This window comes from Glandiceps talaboti, chromosome 13, assembly GCF_964340395.1.
Source record: "Glandiceps talaboti chromosome 13, keGlaTala1.1, whole genome shotgun sequence".
NCBI lineage: Eukaryota > Metazoa > Hemichordata > Enteropneusta > Spengelidae > Glandiceps > Glandiceps talaboti.
In genome coordinates this window covers 17,678,093-17,701,739 of record NC_135561.1, presented here as the reverse complement: position 1 = coordinate 17,701,739, position 23,647 = coordinate 17,678,093, and the positions used below count along the sequence as shown (strand labels likewise).

The following is a 23,647-nucleotide window of genomic DNA, read 5'->3' as shown; positions in this document are numbered from 1 at the left end:
TGTTTAAATCGTAATTCTGTAACTTTACAATGTCTGAGGGGACAGACTTAACTGGCATTATGCTATTTTTCTGACTCCCATTACCTAATAATCAACCTTTGTCTACAATATATAGTACGAATTGTAATTTTTCTTTCTATATGGGTGATAACAACATATATATATATACATATATATATATATATATATATATATATATATATATATATATATATATATATATATATATATATATATATATATATATATATATATATATATGAAAAAAATGAACGTTGCATTGTTTCCTTACTATTGTTATGTTATCGAACAACAATAAGGGGGCACGACATTTTTACACCTCCGACGTGGATTGTTCTTTATGACTAATACACATGCAAGTACATACATATTGATAGAACAAAAAGGTGATGGTGCATTGTATCTCACTGTGGATACAATCAGCATCACTATAGCTGTGGTGGTCAAAAAATTAATAATCAAACGTGACAAGTTATATTCGACATGTCAATGATAGTGGTCTATTATCAATACTTCTAATTCATTGACATAAACTGCATGATAGTCATAGCTAGAACGTAATATTAAAATCTATCACAAACTCTGTATCTGAACATCCGAAGACGAGCAGTAAAAGGTGTCCATGAGATAAACTGCATCAATTACTCGTGTCTGTATATTTTTTATGTAAATCGTAACAACTATATTGTGTCAAACGTAGAACACATGGTGTTGTCTTTTTTTTCTTGAAATGTTACCATTGCTAATGTTAAGTGTTATTCCCTTTGTTGAGATGGTACCTTTGCTCAACTTTCTTTTTTTACCTTTTGAGCATTGTTGAACACTCGTCGATATTTGGAGCTATACAAAATAATGTATTATTATCAATTTATTATATCATACATGAGTCTCTAAACCTACCCTATTTTCACAGTAACCACCCTAAAAGATCAATGCATTACCACAGGAAAGGCAAATTATGTTGTCTCTGACATTACACGTGATATCATTATCTTTATGCTTTCATCGTGTCTCTTGTGGTATCAGTGGTGTTCTTTCTGATTCGAAAATTGACGACTCCTCTTCGAGTTTTGCCAAGCAGGGCCATCTTACTCTGTCGTGCCAACTCTTCGGTAATACCATAACTATGAAGCCACCAATTATCAAAACAGTTCCAACGATCTTTATCACCCCAAATGTATTGTCTCGCCATATGTAATCAACCACTGAAAAGTCAGACATCAGGTGTGACATTTAGTAGTTTATACGTGATATATAATTTATCATCACAAGTTTTCAGCTAAACATGCATTTATGTGTAAAAGATAACACACGCCACAAAATTACAGTTCAGAAGGAGTACTGCTATAGACACCGAGCCTGCTAGAGCATGTATTAAAATTACATTGCATCATAGACTATTTAGACACTGGTGATTACATTAAGGGTAGAACCATTTTACAAAAGATGGGGTTGGGGGTGGAGTGGGGTACAGTGGTTATGGTATCAGTACTGAGCACTGCCTGGATTAACAAAAGAGGATGCGCTGCTGAGAAATGGACTTAACGTACTCATGTGTTTACGTATAGTCTGTGTGTTTAGGCTGTATGTGTTGTTAGGTTAGGCTGGCTTGCATTACAACAATGTTCGACCAACTATATCTCTTAGACTGGCTCAAGCTGTGCTGAAACTACCTACTAACAGCAAGTTTCTCAAATTGTTGATAAGACAAAGGCTGGCTAGTCACTACACAGATAATATGACACACATACATACACTCACTCACTTCACTCAGACGGTAAACAAACAACCCCAACTAGAACACAATACATCATTGCAACTTTGTTTATTATACCAAAATTAAATATCCCACAGTTTCCCTATCCTGAAGACTCTACACTTAACACACAACTGGTGAAATGTACACTAACTAAACATCAGGAAGTGAAAGATTAAACTGTGATCCATAGAGAAACTTGCTGCTATAGTAGGTAGTTGTAGCACAGCTTGAGACAGGCTAAGAGATACAGTTGGTCGAACATTGTTGTACATTTTAATTAGATTAGATAAAATGGATGGATGGATTGATAGATGAATGCATTGATTGATGGATGGATGGATGGATAGATAGATGATGGATGGATGGACGGATGGATTGATAGATAGATAGATAGATAGATAGATATATATAGATAGATAGATAGATAGATAGATAGATAGATAGATAGATAGATAGATAGATAGATAGATAGATAGATAGATAGATAGATGGATAGATAGATGATAAATAGATAGATAAATAAATGGATGGATATATAGATAGATAGATAAATAAATAGACAGACAGGGACTGTTGGTTTGTAATTGGTCGGTGTACCAACTGGTGAATGACCTTTTTGGTTGATAGTTGGTTCCATTTGGTGAATTGCCCTACAAATTCTCACCTGCGTTCAGTGGTATTCCGAGAGCAAGACCGATTGCAATATAAAGTGGATAGGTATATGCCACTCCAAAGTTGACAAGGAAGTTAAAAACTATAAAACATTGAAATAATACATCGCATGAATTATATATGTACACATGTTAAAATTATCATGAACATACTATTTATTAAACTAGTGATCGTCTATAGAAATTAATATCATAATTTTCCTTTGTTTCAATGTTTCCCGTAAACAATTTATGTCATAACCATTCTTTTAATAGCCGATGGGACATCGGCAATTCAAATTATACTTGGACGGTTTTCTTCTTTCCATCATAGTGTAATTTACGATTTTCGAACATTAAACTACCACTTTTATGATATACAGGCGGACACAAGAACATTAATTCAAAAATATGGCCACATTACATTATTTTTGTCATCTATCAGCCAAATATTAGTAACTTCCGGAAACATTAGTTTATGACCGTTTCCGGTCAGAAAACCATGTGACGTTGAGGGCGCTCTAATCATACTGACCTACTCCAAGTGCTGCACTTGCACACAAGAAATCCCATGGCATATTGGTCCAGTCCCAAACTTCGACTCCTGTTACACGCAACACAAACGATAACGGCCACAGAAAGAGAAGGTCGAAAATACCCAGCAACGTTAGAAACAATGAAACTTGCCCAAGTGAAGCATATCCGAAAATTCGTTTGAAGAACACCTGATAAAAAGAACAAAGGTGTAAATCCTAATAAAAAATTGTGTGGTTCCGATTAGGTTTGGTAGGTAGATTTTAATTTAAAATATTGTGTGGTTCCGATTACATTCAATTTTAGAATAGGTGGGGTAGGTAGATTGTTTATTTTATTGTATCTTTTTTTCATGTGTGAGTGTCTAGTTCAGGTTTTCCATTGTTTTCCAAATGGTCTCTGTGTTATTTTTTTTCCTATCGGATGTACAGCCATTACAGATTGGAAGAACAGTAGTATATTGTCTTTTTAAGTTGTTGTCAGTTTCCGCATCCACTATTTCTGGCGAGACTTCATAATTTTCGCGATTTTATTATTTTTTTCTCGAATACGTACAAAACAAGTTTAGGGTCGGCCGTACAAAACTAGGTGGGGGTCGGGTAACCGGAACCAAACAATTTCTTTTTCCAGGCCTAAATAATGAGTTTATATCATTCAATTTGCACAAGAAATATCCGTGTAATTTAAATGATTGAATGGTAATTAGCCCCACATCTTACACTCGGTGTAATTTATGCAGACTTCAATGCAGGTGATATCTGGGGTGAAATTTTTTAAAAAATTTCATTGGAACTGTGAACAGTGCAAAGGACATCATATTATTGATATAAAGACTCATCGTTTGGGGGAGGTCTAAAGCCTTTGTTGTGATTTTCTACAACACTCTCTAAAGGGGAATATTTGAATTAATTTTACTATTTTAATTCAAATGAATTTCAAAATTGCAAATACAAAATTTACAATTCTAACAATGGTCGAGATAATAGATATAGATGTATATTATCTACATTATCATCCGCTATTACATAATATATTCTAATCTCATCATTCCAATACTGAGTCTCCTTATGTGAGATATGTTTTGATTGTCACTTTTGGATATTTCTCTCTCTCTCTCTCTCTCTCTCTCTCTTTTTTGCATTGTGGTAAAATTTAAGCAGGTTCATGCAATGTAATAGGAGTAACTACTATACTGTAAAATACTAACTAGTCCGTAACGTACGCCGTGATGGGGCGCCCTCACACGACGTATCTTACAGTCTATAGACTGACTTACATTGTAAATTGCTGACCCAATCGCTGCTCCAACAGAAAGTACTACTCCTACAGTTGTAGGCCCTTGGAATCCTTCAGCAGATGCCATTACAACTATTCCGCCAATCGACAGAAAAGTAGCAAACACCTGAAAAGATATCACAATAGTAGTATTGGAACTGGGGGTACAGAACACTTTCTAACACGCATAAAATCGTCCTAGTATCGCCAGTCCCTGTACTATCTTTGCCACATTACATTTCAATATTATGACTGCTGCCTGAACATATATATGTAAGCAGAAGAAAGTTGACCACTATATAGTCAACTATAGTCGTAATGATCTCGTGATCTAAGGATCACAAAATTATATTTTCTCTACGCCCCTTTAATATCTTTGTAGTTCATTATGTATCTGAAAGGCAATTTCCTATGATAAAGGGCTATCTGTCTCGTTAAGTAGTGCCAGCATATATAGCAGCATACCGTTGTACATAAAATGGGAACCTGTTTCGGTGATGATGGCGCTATGATCATATAGATTAATAGGAAAAAACACTTCGATAAATGCCAAAGTCTCACCTTTAATGGTACAAATTTCTCCTTTAACACAACCCATGACAGCAAATATATAAATGCGGTATTTGACGAAAATAACGCAGTGACGTCTGCGGCGGAAATGACACCCAAGGCATACGTGTACATATAGTTAGTAGCTGCCCAGCAAACACAAAATGGACCAACGTATTTAAAGAATGCAAGACAGAGAACTCCCTGGCTACCAAAAACACTCTCATTTTCTCTATAGAAAAGATAAAGAATAATGAACATGACGTCATGTGTGTGTAGTTTTCGACGATTAAAATAATCCACTTCGTTTAACACTATACAATTATCAGATTATTATCTCATTACTATTAAGGTTGAACTTTGACATTACTAAGTTGACCTTACTACTAAGTTGACCTTTGACATTACTAAGTTGACCTTGACATTTAAGTTGAACTTTGACATCACTTAATTTACCTTGACATTGCTAAGTTGAACTATGACATCACGAAGTTGAATTTTGACGTTGCTATGTTGAACTTTAACACTAAATTGAACTTTGACATTACTGAGTTAACTTTTGGCATTTTTCATACAATAAACTATATATAATTTACCTGAATATGAACTGTCCCTTTCCTTTATTTTCTCCGCATGTAAAGGCAGGAATGAAATAAATTGGATAACAGACGGACATCCAAATAGTATTAAACCAAATTACAAAGAAAGGTGCATTGAAATTGTCAGTGTATGTACTTTGACGGAACTGTGTAGCTCCTGTCCACGACACAGCGATACCGATGATAATTAGAAGACCAAATATTGTCCTCCTGGTGTTATCTGTCATATGAAGGTTGTCTGACTTGTCAGCGTCTCCTTCATCTTCTTTTTCTCCTTTGTTACCTGCGATGATAATTTTAGAGAAATAAACTGCCAAAAGTGAGCTTCATTTCCATACAGAATCTCATAGCCTATTTTTTATTCGAAAATGTGTTATTAAAATCTACCTGGTATGTAATCTCATTCATTCTACCAAAATGATGATAGACGAAAATTTGAAATGGGGACAAGTCTATATTAGATGAGTGAATCCATTTTAAGGAGCCTTCAGTAATTACAAGGGGAGGGGGAGAGTCGGGGGAATTAGGGGAGGGGGTCATTTTTTACAAATCGATTCTTGGGGAGGGCCATATTTTAGAGAACGGGATGAGGGGAAGGTCATATTTTACTTTGACTAACAGTATTATCAAACTTAGCATTATTGTGTGATATTGGTATCCTATCGCTGCGTATCGTATGTAAACTCCATGCAATATAGCTGGTAGGTGCACACCTTGTGACCCCCCAAAAATTAATATTATTCTGATTGTTGACACTGTATTTTGCATTGTTATTAGCTTCGGGTATGAGGTGTTCAAAACATGTTTCACTTTTACTATAGCCTCCTTGTAACCATGGTAATGAACAACCCAATATTGCCTTAATCATAATCTCAGACCATACCATCAAATCGCTTCTGAGAACAATATGGCATATAGTGATTAATTGACAGTTGTGAGGAGAGGGTGGGTCTTACAGCAGTAAAACGGAAACAGTTTGGTAAGGTATGAGTGATAATGTTGTAGAAATGTTGACTTCAGTCCAGACAATGTTGGGAATGTGCCCATGCATCTAGTGTTGTGGCGTTAACGTTCTGGTCTGCAACTCAGCCAATGAGATCCAAACACAGGTAATGATTAACGCAGCGCAGTTACAAATATACTGTGGTGGTAGTAGTTGGGCAAATATCAATTAATCAATGCTTTTTAAACTTTCAACATGGTGGCAGCATTTGGATTAGTTCCTTTAAACCACTGATTCTGGGACAAGTGTCCTTTTCCAAGTCTGACAGAATTGAAACCATGTTTTAACAATATTTCAACAGGGGAAGGGCCATATTTTACAGAAAGGAAATTGATGGAGGGTCATTTTTTTTGAACGACGGAATCGGGGGGGGGGGGGGGAGCCTTGTAATTACTGAAGGCTCCCTTAGCAGCAGTACATACATTTGTAACGTCGTTACAATTTGAACAAATATCAGAGTCTGACGTTTACAGGACTGGTTTCTCGTGACAACTGTGGGCAATCAACGATCGAAATCTTCAGTAACATCTGTGAAGTCTTCAGATCATAGTCTTGAATTTGCTATTATGGCAATGTCATTTATTTTATTGTATTATCGCAGACAGACAGACATACAGACAGACAGACAGACAGACAGACAGACAGACAAACATACGGACGGGCGGACGGACAGAAAGGGCCTTTCGCGTTTTCCAGACATGCGCATGCATTGATACAGTAGATCAATGATATGTCGTCATTTGATGTTTGCGATATATAAAGATGAATACTGACCTCGGAAAGGCTACTGAGATTATTTGTATTTACCGTATTCCAATTCAACTCTCAAGGTTTGTCCTTTCAACGCCATTGTTAGCTAAGAAGGTTGACCATTGGTGTTCATGTACATGGAAATGGGTACTAAATAAAGATTGAACAAAATCATCATTTTAAGCAACGCTGCCAAATTTCAGGACAAGTACCGGTGGTAAACTTACGACTTTATATTCGGTGACGTTTTCAACAAAGTCAATTTATTTAAAAAAAATCAAACTTCATTAATTGTTTGTGTGTTTAAAAAAACAAGAAAAACCAAACAATTGAGGTGACAAATACTCGATATTTTAAAACACACAGACATACGGGTAAGTATGGATGGCGTGAAACAACCTGTTCCACTTTGAGATCAAGTTGTCAACACACTCTGTGTGTTCGCGAAATGACCATAAAGCCCAGTCAGTTTTACCGTAATATATCAATAGGTCATGGGAGACAACGAACTGAACCTTGGAGTGACCTCCATAGCCAACTGTACTGAGCAACGTTTAAAGGTCAAAGGATTCGTAACTGTGTTTATCAAAACACTACCATTATTAATACTAGTTTGTACATTCACAACCAAATATAAAACTCTCGGATCACACTCAATCGTTTCTCATCTTCCTAGATTACATCATATAGCATATACCATACCATGTGTTTCTGTGTCAATCAAGTCATCGCTTCGTCCATCGTCGGAATCCATATTCGTAAACGGTAGGAGAGCATACGTATACGTTGAGAGGTTCTGGTTCCCTTTACCGTTATATTACAGACATACAGACATATACCTGGGTGATTATATCCTTTGTATATTACCGCTACGGGTTATTTAGTCAGTCCGTGAACGTACCTGTACATGGTATTATCATATCTAGAAACATGTACACATGCGTTTCAGACAGTTATATTGCAGAAGATACCACATTAATCATTAGCGAGGGAGGTAAGCATGCACACTTCGTGACTCTTAGTACAAATTGACTAATTTTCCGGTTAAATAAAGACTAAAAACTGCTAACTTAGGTATGTTGATAAGTCACTCACGAGCAAACAGACGCATTGTTTTTTTCTTTTGACTTTTTTTGTCTATGATATGCAAGAAATGTTTGATACTTGATCCTGGAGGTCAAAGTCTGGGTCAAAGGTCAATGTCTCTCAAAAAAGGCTTGTATCTAGAATCTAGTATGTATTAGAATAGAAATAGAATAAAAATAGAAATAACTTTATCGTCCACAGTGTATATATGGAAAGTCGCTTTCAGTCACTCAGGTCAATAATTGACATATACAATAATCAAAGAACACAGATAACAAGAAGACAGGCTAAAATTACAAAGACAGTGCTCATCAACAGCAAGTTAAAACTATAAAGACGACATAAACGTGAAATTAAAAATCCCTGGAATTTAAAATTGAAATTGACGAATAAAAGAACGTTTATAAAAATTCCTGCGTACTTTTGGTACCGAAAATATTTTATTTCCCTAAAGCGTTTACATAGTATTCTGCGATATATTGGATTCTAAACCTTAATTTTGATAATATTTTGACCACTCTAAAAAGTAACAGCAAAAGATTAAACAGTTTATTTCCGAGGTGCATTTCATATTTATATTTGTTTTTAGAACAAATAGTCCTCGAGGAAACTGAACTTGTTTCAATCATGCTCCAATAAGTTAATAAGGGAGTTATCCACACCATACATGAACATGGTCAGGAATAAGTAGGTTGAATACGAACCATGTATTGAACCCAAAATTGGAATATATAGATAACTATTAGTGTACACGATGCAAACATAAACTACGTACGTTGGTGGCGCTACGTGACGTGCTGAAACGGGCAGACACATTACGGTCAATTTTATGACATCGCCAAAACAGTATGTCACACACAATCTTATAATTGATAGTAAAATAATTGTACAGGAAGCTAAGAACTTGTTCAACTCTTTAAATAAAGTCTACCAAAAATGTGTAAATTTCCGCTGACTGACATTAATCCCAACAACGAAACACTTACGGCAGATTGAGAGGAACTGAAAGAAAACGTAGAGGTGAATATAGACCACCATTTTTGAACTCAGTGCAACAAATTACCCCAGGTAGGCTGGTCAATATACAAATAAACTTTATCATTATCAAAATTATCATATTTAATTATTATTTGAATTAGACTAGACTAGTACAAGAACAATACCAGGGATGACATAAACCTTTATGGCCGTCTTCCCTGTCTTGCTATGGTTAACTTGCTACCATGGCAATGGCGTTATATATCACGTTATAAATAAGGGTAAAAGTGGACACAGTCACCTGTGATAATATTCTATATGATTCTGGGATGACCATAATACAAAATAATGATGTTATTAGGTCTTTGCGATATTCAAAAAATACCGTCGCCGGTGATGTTATGATGGAAGAGAATATTAGCTCACAAGTGGCTGTGGAAGTGGACTATTCGTCAGTCACATGAGTCATATCATTGACTCCGATTGAAAACAAAATACAAAGGCCCATAGAAGATGTCATGTTAGGGCGCCCTCATCGGCCGGCCTACCCATGGTGTTTACCGTGTTTACTAGACTAGATACACCCTTGTCTTTATATTGATTAAATCCATAGAAACGTTGACCATATGTGTGACAATTATTATTGGACTTGATAAAATAGTGAATTATGAAGTAAAGTGACAGAATTGATGAACATTAGTCACAGAATCTCCCAAAAATTTATAGATATTTCAAATATACAATAACAAATTCAATACAATAATATATAAAACATTTTCCTGAATATGTATATGGATATTTCATAAGTCCAAGATCAAAATTCTGAAAAAATATCACATGGTAACATTCACATATTCGTAAAATGTCATAGTGTGAAAATAGTTTCCTTAATAGTTCTGAAATACTTCATAGGTATGGTTTGTACTGATTATTATTATTTGGGGAGCAAATTGATCCCTTTCTCTTGAAACAAGCAGGCAAGATGTGTAGTGTACATACAACAGTCAGATACAGTAGGGTATGCACATTTACATTAACTGACTTTGAACAATATTTGAGTAAGGATAATGCTCCCCTTGGGGTGGGTGAGTGGGGGTGGGTAATGTGTACAGGTATATCCTGGTGGATTCAAATTACAAACACAAAAACTACAAATTCTAAAACTTGGGGTCCAAAGTCAACATATCAGCCAGAAACTAAGAGTTAAATGTCTACATTCAACCTGAAAATTGGAGACAAAAGCTTCAGAAAAACTTTAAAATTGGTAACCTGGAAGGCAAGTTTTTGAAAATCTCAGAAAGATTTGAATATTTGTAACTTAGTACTATTGCGTTGTCCACAATATGGGGTCAAAGGTCATCCATACATTCAAAGAGGTCAACTGTCTACATAATGCCTAAAAGAGTCCAAAGTCTCCATAAGTCGAAAAGGGGGCGTATTTGCTGGATGAACAAACAACTCTATTTTTCCCTACTTGAAAAAGAATGTGAAACAAATACACCAAGTCTATGTGTGCAACTCAATCAATTGCCAAAAATTAAAACAATGTGCAAAATGTTTATTTTACATACAATAATAAAATCTTCCGACACTTTCAAGCTTTTTAAGTTTTTGCAATTTACTGAGATACAAACAAGGACCTAGCATATGTTGTTTCATATTCTTTTTTAAGTGGGAAAACATAGCTGAGTTGTTTTGTGAATAAAAAATCACAAATAAATACCCATTTGACATCCATATGGCCACTTTAAAGGAAATATCCAATCCTACTTATTCTGCCTTTAATATACTTGTATTGATTACTACTATCAACTTAAAGGAAAAGTCCAGTCAGACTTATTTCTGTCTGTAGTATACTTGTATTGATTACGTATACTGCTGTCAACTTAAATGAAAAGTCCAGTCAGACTTATTTCTGTCTCTTGTACACTTGTATTGATTACTACTATCAACTTAAAGGAAAAGTCCAACCAGACTTATCTCCACCTTTAGTACACTTCTACTGACAAATACAGAGAATCTCAAGGCAAAGAGATTATGGTGAATGTGATATCTTCACCATAGGTTTTCCGATGCAGGTGAAGCCCAAAATGGCCAATCCCATGTCAAGTGCAGTAGTGCTTCTTTACAAGATTTCAAAGTTAAGTTATCAAGGTGCTATTCTATCGATCCCCAAAAATAATAGTATGTTGATAGCAGTAATCAATGCAAGTGTACAAATGGCAGAAATAAGTCTGACTGGACTTTTCCTAAAATTGATAGCAGTAATCACTGCAAGTGTACTAAAGACAGAAATAAGTCTGACTGGACTTTTCCTTTAAGTTGATAGCAGTAATCAATACTAGTGTACTAAAGACAGAAATATGTCTGACTGGACTTTCCTTTAAGTTGATAGCAGTAATCAATACAAGTGTACTAAAGACAGAAATAAGTCTGACTGGACTTTTCCTTTAAGTTGATAGCAGTAATCAATACTACTGTACTAAAGACAGAAATAAGTCTGACTTGACTTTTCCTTTAAGTTGATAGCAGTAATCAATACAAGTGTACTAAAGACAGAAATAAGTCTGACTGGACTTTTCATGTAAAGTATATATAATTCAAACCATTACACAGGAATGTCTGTCTATAAAGTAATTACTGACATTGAACAATTCTGAAGGCATCCAGTGCTAAAATGGTTTGACTGACCTGTCAATTTTATAAAACTATTTTAGAGAGACTGCAGGATTAGTGAAAATGATTATTGTGGCTGACAAATCATGAAGAAATGCAACTAGATACAATCAGGCTCATTTAAAAGACGAATAGTACTGTCAAAGATCTTAAAATATGCTTAATTGGGAAAAGCTACACCACTTAATATTGCACTTATCTTTTCAGCCACTGGACACTGTCCAATGTTGCATTAAACTCTATAAAGGTGTAACAATGTATAAAAATATGCTGGACATCAACGTTCTTCTGTTTTGTTTGTTAGCAATGGTTTTCTCTCAGCTTCGACATCTGACAACTCTTCTGCAGGAGTTGTAGTGCATGGCCATCGCACCTTATCATGCCAGCTACTTGGTAATATCATTAATACAAAGCCTCCAATTATCAAAAGAGTTCCAACGATTTTTATCACTCCATATGGAGTGTTACGCCAAATGTAGTCAACCACTGAAATCAAACAGAGATTTCAAATTTGAGAAGCATTAATTACTCATTAACAATAATTGTTATCTTTGCAATATACATGATCATTTGGCTGTAGCCATGGGCGTAGTCTTGTTGCTAGGCATATTTGCATACCTTTTGAATGTTTATTCACGTGTCTAAGAATCCCTGTTATCTTTGTTAAATACACCACCATTTAGCTGTTGTTATGGGTGTAGTCATGGTTGATAGGGGTATTTGCATATATTTTTTGAATGTTTACTCACTTGTCTACCAGATGATGTTGTTATTTGACCAAAAATATACTGCCATTTGCTTGTTGCTAAGGGCGTGGTAATGGATGCTTGGGCCAACTGAGTCAAAATGTTTTGAAGAAAATCTGCAGAATAGCACTTCTAGTAACATCTCACCAAATGTCAGTCTCATTGACCAATAGTTTTTTGACCAAAATTCATTATATGCTTAATATATCTTCATCTATCCACTCCCAGACGCATCCCTATTAAATTTCAGCCCAATCTGCTCAGTAGTTTTGGAATTAAAGACTTTTGAACAAAAAGACACATTTTTAGCTCTAATTTGCATATTACTTATGGAATCATCATGTCATGAACAATTCTTAATCTAAACACCCCTAAGAATGTTCCCACCAGATTTCAGACTGATCTGCCCAGTTGTTTTTTAGTTGAAGTTTTTTGACCAAATATCACATTTTGTTGACCCAAACCACACACTGGTGGTAAGATCATTTTGATTTGAACAATATCCCAACTAGACACCCAAGGTAATACACCTACCAAATATCATGGCAATCAGTCCAGCGATTTTTGACTTTAAGTTGTTTACACACACACACACACACACACTTTGCCATGCCTATAGCACTACTGAACCTTATCAGTTCAGTTGTGCTAAAAAATGATGGAATGATCAATAATGAGCAAGAAAAGTTTGCTTTTGATATTCAAAAGTTACCATGATCATAACTATATCACATTGTGTCTGCAATCACTTATATTCATGGCAGTGAACCAAGCACAAATACTTCTTCCTTACTTCTCCATTTCTTTTGTAGCTGGTCACATGACAATATCAATACAATAATATCTCACTCTTAAACTGGCCATTATATATGGATAAGGATTGGGTATGTATGTTGGATTTTTAATTTATAAAACAATTTTACTATAGTGTCCTACTTGAATGTGGAACAACATTGACAGAGTCTGTGTTTGTAACTCGATGACTGGCAAAAGATGTTATTGTATGTACAATAACAAACTTTTTACACATTCTTTTTAGCTTTTGCAATGTATTGAGTTACAAACACAAACTTGGTCAATATTGTTTCACATTGATTTTGTAAGTAGGATGTCATGATAAAATTGTATACGTTTCAATTAAAAGATTCAAATTAAATACCAAATCCTCATCCATATGGCCACTTTAAACTGCTTGGCATAAGTGAATTATATATTTTGAAGAAATCAGAGGGAATGGCACCAAATTTGTATAAACAAATTTCAAAGGCTTACTAGCTAGATGATTTTCTTGGAACACATAGAATATGTACAATCCTTCTTACCTGCATTGAGGGGTATTCCAAGCACTGTACCAATTGCTATGTAAAGTGGATACGTATATGCTATTCCAAAGTTGATTAAAAAGTTAAAAGCTATAAAAAAAACACAAAAAACATGTGATTAGTGGTGAATGTTTTATATTCATAATTGCTTTACCATTGTAACATTTGTAGATTTAATCAATATCATAAAAAAGTGCCAAATATCATAAGATAACAGTCTTGAGACATATGCCACATGTAATGTGATATATATTGCCTTGATATTGGGTCATATGCCTGACTGAGGGCATGGATACAATCAGCATGATACGTAGTACTGAGTGCTGATGTATCCTTGCACTGAAGGCATATAGCCCAATATTGAAGACTATAATATTTTCATTATTATGTCTCCACAGATATTATACAAGAAATTTCAAACCAGGAAATTAAAAAAAGAATAAAACTTAGAGTTTGCACCCTGAATGTCAAATTTAAGTTGACATTCATTGCTATAAAAACAATGACGGATTACTATATTTAGATGTGCTAACATGGTCAATCTCATTTGCATAATTAAAAAATAGTTTCACATGTCAATCATGGCGCTGTTGACACCATACACAATGACCCTGTAGATCTGGTGTACAACATTCGTAGTACCAAATTCAACATATTCCACATCTGACATGTCAAAATTATCATCGATTCTTAATATCAATGGTGATAGTGATGTAATATGTTAAATCAACTGCTTGCCGTGGCAGCAATTATTTTGAAAAGCTACCTACTTGTTCCAAAAGCACAGGCTATATACGTACAGCAGCATGAAGTTACCAACGCGGTGGAAACTCAAACAGAGGTGGTAATTCAAATTACAACTGCATAATGGTATTCACAGTTAAAGTGCCATCACTTGTAAGTTACAGTAGTGTCACAATGCCATTTTAATAACATTTATATTCCTAATGATAATCAATTTCAACACTACAGTATATAGAACAGTGTGCATGGATTAACAATTACTCCTGGATGGAATATAACAGACACTAACCTACTCCAAGCGCTGCACTTCCACAAATATAGTCCCATGGCATGTCCTTCCATTCCCAGTTCTCCACGCCTGTCAAACGTAAAACTAACATCACTGGCCACAGGAATAGTAAATTAAAAATGGACAACAATGTCAGAAATAATGACACTTGTCCAAGTGAGGCGTCGCCAACAACACGCTTGAAAAACACCTAAAATGGGTAAAACAAAGGAGTCTCAGAATTATAACTAAACCCCAACACCATCAAAAAAGCTAAGAAATGGAGGCATAATAATGAGCATATCATGTCCTTTAAAAGATAAGCTGCAGTATTTGTATAGTCAACTTTTAACAAGAGATAAGGATGTACTCATGGAAATGTAGATAAGCTGTTGGGATCTGTGTTCATTTTCAAATGAATATTAAACCAACACAACATTGGAGCACTGTAGCCTTATGAACTCCTAATCTCGTTAACTCTTACCCAATCAATGCTGTGGCTATTGTATAAAGAGATAATAAGGAGTTGCTGTGTCTGTTTCCCAGAATGCCTTGCCCAGAAGCCTCTTCTATACCAGATTTGCCAATTTTTTAAAATTATATGGATATGGCACAATGTATTGGTCAAATTGATTTTTTTGGGTCCACCAAGCAATGTGGCCAAGCGGATAAAACCAGCCTCAACTTTGTTGCCTTAGTTGTTCATTGTATCTATGATACAGTGATGCTCAGTCCTTCAAGAGCCATGTGTATGAACATCTTTCAGCATCCTGAAATAGTAGAGGATACTCGGGCACACTCCACAAAGCTGCTGTGAACCACTACTTTGGCTTACAGGGTTTACTTATATATTGCTTTACTGCCTATATCTGTGCATGACCTTGTCATTCCCTATGAGCTATTGTTCATTTAGCATTTTATAATTTTTTGTTAAGCCTTTTAGGTGATTGACACTCAACAACTAGACCAATAAATAAACTGATTTGACTAACTTTGTAAATGGCTGCTCCTATAGCTGCACCAATTGACAATATTACTCCTACAGCTGTCGGGCCTTCAAATCCATCTGCATATGCCATGACAACAAGTCCAGCAATGGATAGTACTGTAGCAAGCACCTATGAGTAGAGAAGCCAATCTCAAGTTCAATCAAACAAAAAGAACACGTGGCTGATCAAATAAACAAAGTCAAACTCAATTATCACCACAACTGAAGCACACATGGGTTGCTGTTGGCCAAGTGGTTCAGTCAACATTGGAACACTGGTCTGGGTTTAATTAAATTGCCAAACAATCAGTAAGAAGAGAGTCACTCATTTGACTCTAACCAAATAATGCAATATCTGAGGCAATCCAGTTTCCTCCTTCATTAACACTGAATTGATAAGGATCAGCTTCTTGAGAGACAATTTGATAAATCTTAAAGAACTAACCAGATTAAATAAAGCCAACTCTTGGTCCTGACTTGTGCATAAAATAAACATATCTCAAATTTTCTGTTATATAAATTCTGTGTTTCTATGATTCTTACGTCAATGATATTAACTTCACTATTCAAAAAATTCTGTCATCAAAATATGCAAATTACTTTCATAAAGAACTGGTCAAGACCTTTCAGCAAATGAATAATTTTTCATGTATATGGTGATTTAAAGCATAATTAGGGAGCTTTGATTATAAGATATGGTCTATAACCTTAACAAAATAAAACAGACCCCTAGGTTACTAGTCATGATTATACCATGCACAAGCAAAGTTGAACAAAAAATATGGCATATATATTCTGGTCGTTCTACGTCACGACAATGTGTGTTTACATCACTGGTTCTGCTGTGTTTGAAGCATGAGTCAAAACATTCAAAATTACCATGGCATTACCCGATTTTTCTTTGATATTACTGGCGCTGGTATAATTATGTTATTCTCCAATATTTTTCTTACTGAAAAATACTAATGACCTAAGGGTTGTAGTGACAAAAGCCCCTTAGGTCACTCACATTTCCCTTGGTTGAATGAAGAAAAATATTGGGGAACAACATCTGATTAATATGTTGAAGCAGTAGATAATAATACAGTAAAACACATTCATATTTGACATGTGTCTCTTACGGTAATGAATTGAAATATATATTTGCTACTTACTTTTAATGGAACAAATTTCTCATTTAGAACAACCCAGGAGAGTAAATATATAAAAGCAGTATTTGATGAGAATAACGCTGTCACATCTGCTGCAGAAATGTTACCTAAAGCATAGACATACATGTAATTTGTGGCTGCCCAGCAAACACAAAATGGACCAACATATTTGAAGAACGTCAGACAACATAGACCATGGGTTCCAAACACACTCTCATTTTCACTAGAAAAAGAAAATATTGATTACAACTCACACTACTCCAAGTTTAGAAATCAATAGATATATGTACTTGCATAAAACATTAATAACTTTATAACTGTATGATGTCAATATGTCATTTATATATTTACCAAATTATAAGCATTTAGCTGTCATATATATATATTTATATATATCAAATCATCAGCTAATTAAATATTAACGTTGTGTTTACAAAGGAAACACCGTTACTTGTATATACAGCATTTTCATCTTCAATTACAATACATTATTGTAGCTGAATGATGCATTCTGCAGAACACCTGATTCTTGTTGACTTGATCATTAAAGCTGCACAAGCTGCAACTGGAAGACTGTTTTCCTAGATGTAATGACTTGATTTTTATATTCTACGCCTTGCACAATATTGAATCACCTGTTGGTTAGAATCAGAATCAGAAACGTGGAAGGTACCAATACTAGTAAATAATCGACAGAACTTGAGAGGAAGGTGAAGATATCCACCGATCCAATTTCTGTATTTGAGTGCAGTATTTGAAAGCAGCTAGAGTTGTTTGTCATGTACTTTTCCACAGTGTTGCTATGTTGGTAGTCAGTAAAGTTGCTTGGTTAGATTATCCGCCCTGGTCTTTGTGGAATGAGATAGTAGTAAATGGATTTGTGTAGTTGTATGAATAATATATCTAATCAAATACTGAGTCTGCATCCAAAAAATCAGAGCGCCAAAGAATCATGATTTCAACTTATTACTACTTATTACTTAATTTAATACCATCTCTGTAAGTTTGCAGTTGAAAGCTCTCGGCTAAGTACATCATGTTGTGTGTGTGTGTATTGGATAGGCCATATAAAACAAATTGTGAGGTTCCGATAATGCCCAATTTCAAAATAGGGTGTAGGTAAGATTTTTTATAACTCTTTTTTTTTTGGTCTGATTCACGTTATGTTTTCTGTTGTGTATCTAGACCCTTTCCATATGGTCGTTGCGCTTGGGTCTCACTAGGTGATGATATCTTCAAATCTCACTATTTCTTATGTGACTTTCATTTTTTTTTCAAATTACCAAACAAAAGTTTATGGTGGGAAGTAAAAACCTTGATTGGGTTGGGTCACTGAAACTAAACAATTTTTTTTTGCCTTACCTTTGTACTCAGATTTCCTTGATGTCTACAGTCATTGATGTATTTATAACTTACAATTGATTAAATGACACTTAATTTGAAAATGACTCCATAGCTTCTTTTCTTTCTTTAGTTGTATAAATCAATCATTTTAGGGTACCCTTTCTAAAATATGTACAATACTGGTAATCCAGCTTTCGGTTTACTAATATTGATGCAAGCTAAATCTATTGTTCCTCAATGTGGTAGATTACACAAATGGGTGATAGGGTTCCTCTGTTGTGTGATTCTAATCACCCTGTAATCAACATAGTGTAAACACTGGAAGTCCCAAAAACAGTACTGCAAGTTCATGTAATTCTAATTAAACCATAGTTTTCTGAGACACCTCCCTACTGAGACTGTAATTAAACCATCATCCATTCAATAGCTTATCACTGTTGTATCAACATTATGCAACAATAGTTTTAGTTATTGTCTATCTTAGAAAACCGAAGGCTAAACTACCAGGTAATGTTACTAGCAGAAATGATAACTACACATTAGACACAGATTTTAGAGTAATAGTTATGTCAATATTACTGATTGTAGATATCCATAACAGATTTAGCGAATTAAGACATCAATAAAACAATAAACTTCTACACTTGATTGAGACTGGAAGCTATTCATTTTTAACAAAATAACATGTTTTGAACCCAAATCACATAACTTGCGACCATTTTCATTTTAACAATTTCCCAATTAGACACAAGTATTATCCCCACCAAACACATTTTATTCAGTGGTTTTTGAGTGTAGAGTAATTGTTTATACGACAGACAGACACTTCAACATGCATATAGCACTACTGACCTTCAGTTCAGTAATGCTAAACACTTACTTTGGTAGTAGTCAGTAATATGAATTGCCCATTAAATTCTAAAAACCATCACTTTTGGACTAAATCCTTGTAATGTTCTGGCAGGATATATTCCGACTTACCTAAAAATAACCTTTGCATGTCCTCTATTTCTTCCAAAAGCAAATGTTGGTAGAAAATATCCAGGATAGCATACACTCATCCAGATTGTACTGAACCAAACTACAAAGAATGGTGCATCAAATTTCTCAGAGTATGTACTTTGTGTAAATTGGGTAGACCCTACCCAGGAGATGGCAATGCCGATGACAATGAGAAGGCCTATTATGGTCTTCCTCACATTATCTGACATACATCGGTTGTCAGATCCACTTGTCTCTATTGTGTAGTCTGTATGCTCTGTCTCATCTTTTCCTGTTAATAAAAAACAAACCAGATAATGCCCGGGAATCCATGTATGTCATTAATCCCTAGTTGTTTTGGCTGTGATGATATAATTATGTGTATGCAAATTTTGTCATGCAAATTATACTATCTATATATTATATATATTATTAAACAAAATAATGAGACACGTAAATGAGACACAAGTAAAAGTTGGGCTTGGGAAATTGTCCAATATAAGTTTTACAAAACCTGTGATGCTTCTCAAATATTCATACAATCTGATAAATCTTGTGTGATGAAAGTGGCTAGATGTCTTTATTTTAACCTCGATTTCCATAGTTTTGTGTCTCCCAGTGGTTGTCATGGGAGGGAGGCGGTCAACCGGAACAAAGCATGCTCAAAGTAATAGAAATAGATCTAAATAAAAACATCTAGCCGCTTTCCCCCACATCAAATTATTCTAATCAGATTGATTGATATTCATAGTGATCCTGGGTCAAAGTTCAAATGAAAGTATTGGTCAGCTAAGTATGTTTTATATTGAAGTGCACTGGACAGGGTGTGCAGTAACTGTAGAAGTTCCGCTCCGTATCAGAGCCACTGGAGGGGTACAGCATGTTCAAAGCGTATTATTACATGTTGCAAATATCGGCCTTGAAAATTGACGTAAATACAGAACACGTGGGGCAAAGTTCAAAGGTCATAATTTAAGAGTTGCACAGTCTCTACTGTTACTTTTAATATTCACAATATGCATTTCCTTTACCTATGCCTCGGTTCACCTTCTAAATAATGCTTCTTTTAGTACTATGACTTAACAACGTACCGTATGATTCCTCGTCGTTGACGTAATCTTCGGAATGAATGGCGAGTTTACTCATTGCGAAGCCGACGGTGTACACTGTACTGTTGGTTACTAGACAAGTAAGAAGGTACACTTATTGTACTACTTGTAGAACTGAACCTGGGTAAACCTCTGGCAGAAAACAGTTGGGTCTTATATGGTTGACCATCAAATCGTAGGCCTGAGCTGTAGAGAGTGAAAACCCGGAAGAATATATAAAGGAAAGTTAGTCAAGTCATACTCAGCTGACCGAAACCGGAAATTGCAATGCAATGTTTCACAAACTTACCGTCATTACCCGAACAGTCCAAAGTGAAAATACGGAATAATTTGTCTCACATGACATATCGAGTGTTTGCACTTAGCTAGGAAGTATGTCCCCGGGTTATGTCCTCAGCTCAGTTAGATCACGGAGTGTACTCATGTAACTGTCGATAATCGTGCTCGTACTCGTAGGTGTTAGTGCCAGAGAGGGCGCTATCACTAGTGATTGCAATTGACGACTCTGTTGACCGACTTTTTTGTATACATTTGTAACTACATCTGTCTTTAGTAGGCTTGCTGCTAGACGTTCGGGCTTTCTTCCGATACGATAAGCGAACTTTGTTCGCAGCGAGGACTTGCCAGAACTCTGATGTTCCATCCTTGGTAGCGATGTTCGGTCATGTGTCGTATCGGAAGAACATCCGAGGTACATCTATCTTTGCAGTGTCTGTCTGTCTGTCTGTCTGTCTGTCTGTCTGTCTGTCTGTCTGTCTGTCTCTCTCTCTCTCTCTCTCTCTCTCTCTGTCTCTCTCTCTCTCTCTCTCTCTCTGTCTCTCTCTCTCTCTCTCTGCCTTTAAAAAATGTATATGAATGTGATGGGATCTTACTACATAAAATTCCCCGTTTGTAGTGGGATTCGAATCCAGGTCCTCCTGAATACTAAGTTTGAGCTCTAACAACTATGCCAAAGAGAAGGTGGTGTTTAAAGAAATGGGTTACCGGAAACACAGAATATTTTTTTTCGCGAAATGAACAAAGCGTCGGAAGTTGGTACACATGGTTTTCGTCTTCGGGGCTTTAGGCATATGTTTCACCTGGCTCCGGCTTAGAGTGAGGTCGAACTCGGGGCTATCACGAAATAAAGGCACACTTGGTTTTTGGCATTGGAGCTGTTTATAAGTATCTGTTTCACTTGACTCCGGCTTTGAGTGAGGCACGAACTCGGGGCTATATGAAATAAAGTCCAAGTTCTATAGTTCAACTATTTCGTCTAGTATGCAGTTTATCTTCTACTATACCTATATCTGTTCTAATATGATACACTTAAAATGCCAAGAGGACACCTTTGTTAATGAATTCACTTCCCAATCAAATGTACCAAAAATGTAGAATGATAAACTTTATATTACCATCTTAACTATCAGTTTATGTTGTAATTATGAAATAAGTGATCAAGCTGGGATGACTTCGGGAATAAAATTAATTTTGTTATTATATCTGGCCATTGTCTATTTTTTCAACTTCTTATATTTGAGCTCAATGTCCTCTTGTCCCATAGGAGAATTTGTAATCATAATATGTTTTAAACTTGATACATGCTCTATAATCTCTTCATAAGATTCATCAAGGGCAACGTACACAGGGGATTAACATTACTTATTCACTATGTATTTCAATTATTCAAGAAGTTTCTTTGAAAATTAGACATTTCAAGCAGTGCACGACGTGAGAGAGTCAAACATTCTAATGACCTTTCTTCTTCATCTTTACAAAAATAAAGCTCTCCTATCGATGGTTATATTTGGTGGTCAAAATAAAAAAAAAATATTGATTTGTTGTCACAGTGGTCGAATAACGGTTTAGAAAAAGAATTACATTTCTAAGACTCTATGGGTAGTAGATTTAAAACAACTACAGTCGCATTGATGGATTATTACGTATACGTTAATATCATAAGACACAGTGAAATTCAGTCAAAAGTAACTGTCAGTTTTGGTGAGAGGAGAGGAGCAGGTCTCTCACAGTAGAAAATGTAGGACAATGTGGCAAGATATTAGGGATAATGTGGTGGAGTGGAGATGTTAACATCAGTCCTTAGGTTGTCAATAGTCGTTGGGAGTTCTGGCCTTCATCAGCTCATCAGTCAATGATATCCAAATGCAGGCTTTGATTTAATACAAATACATACTTACTGCAGTGGTATAGTGGGAAACAATAATCGTCAGTTTAAAAATCTTAATTATCAATGTGATGGGATCTTACTACAGAAAAATTCCCCGTCTCTGGAGGGATTCGACCCCAGTACCTCCTGACTACTAATTTTGATCTCTAACAACTACCCCACAGAGGAGGTGGTGTTAAAGTATTTTTCCAGTGAAATATTTGAAGAGGGGGAGGATTATGATTTAGAGAAAGGAAATTACGGGTCACTTTATCTGCACAACGGACTAGAGGGGGAGGGCGTCACATTTTATGTCACATATCGGGCTTGATTCCTCCTTGTAATTAGTGATGGCTCCCTTAGGTCAGATAATAAACTATATTTCAATGTTACTTGGATATATGTCGAGCCAGAGGACGTTTTATATCAGTTTCAAAACTCCTTTGATTTCAACCATTCATCAGCTAGAACTGGTTAAATTAGGATTTTACGATCAATACCTGGGTGAATACAATTGTACCGCCTTCGGGTGTAGTATTAAATCAACGAAATGACAAAATATTCGCAAGCATCACCTTCAAAAAGGTGTAGGTTATTGTGAACGTGAGAATATTGTTGTTAACGATAAAAACATATAAAGTATTACATAAAATTGTAATCAGTAGATATATATTCCCGATGGTACTTTCCAAAATTAAGGTATTATTTTCATTGCATCAATGATAGCATATTATATATGAAATATTGATAATTATGCTAATTATGATATTAAATAATGAAATATCTAATGTTTGTATATCTCTACCTTTGGCTTCCCCCGCCGAATGTGTAAACCTAAAAATTGCCATGCTAGCGAGGGTAGAATTCACATTATGGTAATTAGACTTCGGTACTTTGATGTCGAACGTTAATTCAACTTTCCATGTGGCGAGACACTGTACTTGTCATGAATTTCTAATTAGCCCATG

The 23,647-nt window shown here is 35.4% G+C and overlaps 2 protein-coding genes across 3 annotated transcripts; both read right to left on the bottom strand.

Moving 5' to 3' along the window:
* Positions 1 to 788: 788 nt before the first annotated feature.
* LOC144445053 (solute carrier family 35 member F4-like) lies at positions 789 to 7,315 on the bottom strand. Its single transcript, XM_078134603.1, has 7 exons — positions 7,308 to 7,315; positions 5,385 to 5,597; positions 4,801 to 5,020; positions 4,241 to 4,366; positions 2,966 to 3,155; positions 2,445 to 2,534; positions 789 to 1,226 (listed from the first exon to the last, which is right to left on the bottom strand). Exons 1-7 carry the CDS (start codon positions 7,313 to 7,315, stop codon positions 1,024 to 1,026), a joined length of 1,050 nt encoding a protein of 349 aa, XP_077990729.1. The 3' UTR covers positions 789 to 1,023.
* A 165-nt stretch (positions 7,316 to 7,480) lies between these two features.
* On the bottom strand, positions 7,481 to 20,719 carry LOC144444495 (solute carrier family 35 member F4-like). Of its 2 annotated transcripts, XM_078133930.1 has the most exons (7): positions 20,516 to 20,719; positions 19,425 to 19,716; positions 17,103 to 17,322; positions 15,953 to 16,078; positions 14,982 to 15,171; positions 13,949 to 14,038; positions 7,481 to 12,366 (listed from the first exon to the last, which is right to left on the bottom strand). In XM_078133930.1, the coding sequence occupies exons 1-7, from the start codon at positions 20,568 to 20,570 to the stop codon at positions 12,158 to 12,160; spliced, it is 1,182 nt and encodes a 393-aa protein (XP_077990056.1). In that variant the 5' UTR covers positions 20,571 to 20,719; the 3' UTR covers positions 7,481 to 12,157. The 2 variants fall into 2 exon arrangements, with proteins under 2 accessions (XP_077990056.1, XP_077990057.1); XM_078133931.1 differs by lacking the exon at positions 15,953 to 16,078.
* Positions 20,720 to 23,647: the final 2,928 nt, after the last annotated feature.

What these genes read in the sequence shown, in the direction of transcription:
- LOC144445053 (XM_078134603.1), bottom strand. An exon ending in AAGGGACAGTTCATATTCAG is followed by an intron (nt 5,021 to 5,384) that starts GTAAATTATATA and finishes TCTTTTCTATAG; the next exon opens with AGAAAATGAGAGTGTTTTTG. An exon ending in TTGGGTCAGCAATTTACAAT is followed by an intron (nt 3,156 to 4,240) that starts GTAAGTCAGTCT and finishes TCTTTTTATCAG; the next exon opens with GTGTTCTTCAAACGAATTTT.
- LOC144444495 (XM_078133930.1), bottom strand. Translation starts at nt 20,570, where the DNA reads ATGAGTAAACTCGCCATTCATTCCGAAGATTACGTCAACGACGAGGAA. An exon ending in AGAAATTTGTTCCATTAAAA is followed by an intron (nt 16,079 to 17,102) that starts GTAAGTAGCAAA and finishes CTCTACTCATAG; the next exon opens with GTGCTTGCTACAGTACTATC. An exon ending in TGGAATACCCCTCAATGCAG is followed by an intron (nt 12,367 to 13,948) that starts GTAAGAAGGATT and finishes GTTTGATTTCAG; the next exon opens with TGGTTGACTACATTTGGCGT.